Raw genomic sequence first — 408 nt, forward strand, 5'->3', positions numbered from 1 at the left:
GGGAAACTCTCCCCAAAGTGCCCCCCACCCACGCACTCCTGCCCCTCGAGGCTGCCCCTCCCCAGCAAACCTTCGCTGGGGGATGTTGATTGCGGTGGGTGGTGGGGCGGATGGGCTGGGGAGGGAATGCGAGGGGGCCCGGGCCCAAGTTCACGCCTCTTCCCAACCCTCTGTCCCACGGTCAGCGGAAGCGATTATTCCCCACCGGCGTCTGGCGGGGGTGGGGGCGGGCTCGCACCCTGAGAAGGCACGGGCCTCCCCAAGACCACCTCTTTGATGGTGCCGCCACCCCTGCCCCCGGGCATGTATAACTAGGGGGCGGCCCCCTCCCTCCCGGGCATGCGAACACTGGGCTCGCGTCGCGATGGCCACAGCAGAATCCAACCAGTTCCAGTTAGGGGACCGCGC

At 68.4% G+C, this 408-nt stretch overlaps 1 protein-coding gene across 1 annotated transcript in view; it reads left to right on the top strand.

The window, feature by feature from the left end:
* The first annotated feature begins 364 nt into the window (after positions 1-364).
* The window catches only part of MIXL1 (Mix paired-like homeobox), a 2506-nt gene continuing 2462 nt past the window's right edge, over positions 365-408 (top strand). The window contains exon 1 of the mRNA XM_004700167.1: positions 365-393. Within this exon, the coding sequence (XP_004700224.1) occupies positions 365-393 (29 nt within the window). The remainder of the gene's footprint in view (positions 394-408) is intronic.

The sequence above is a fragment of the Echinops telfairi genome, unplaced genomic scaffold (genome assembly GCF_000313985.2).
Source record: "Echinops telfairi isolate 266 unplaced genomic scaffold, ASM31398v2 ScPeMD7_7424;HRSCAF=8462, whole genome shotgun sequence".
In the NCBI taxonomy this organism is placed as follows: Eukaryota; Metazoa; Chordata; class Mammalia; order Afrosoricida; family Tenrecidae; genus Echinops; species Echinops telfairi.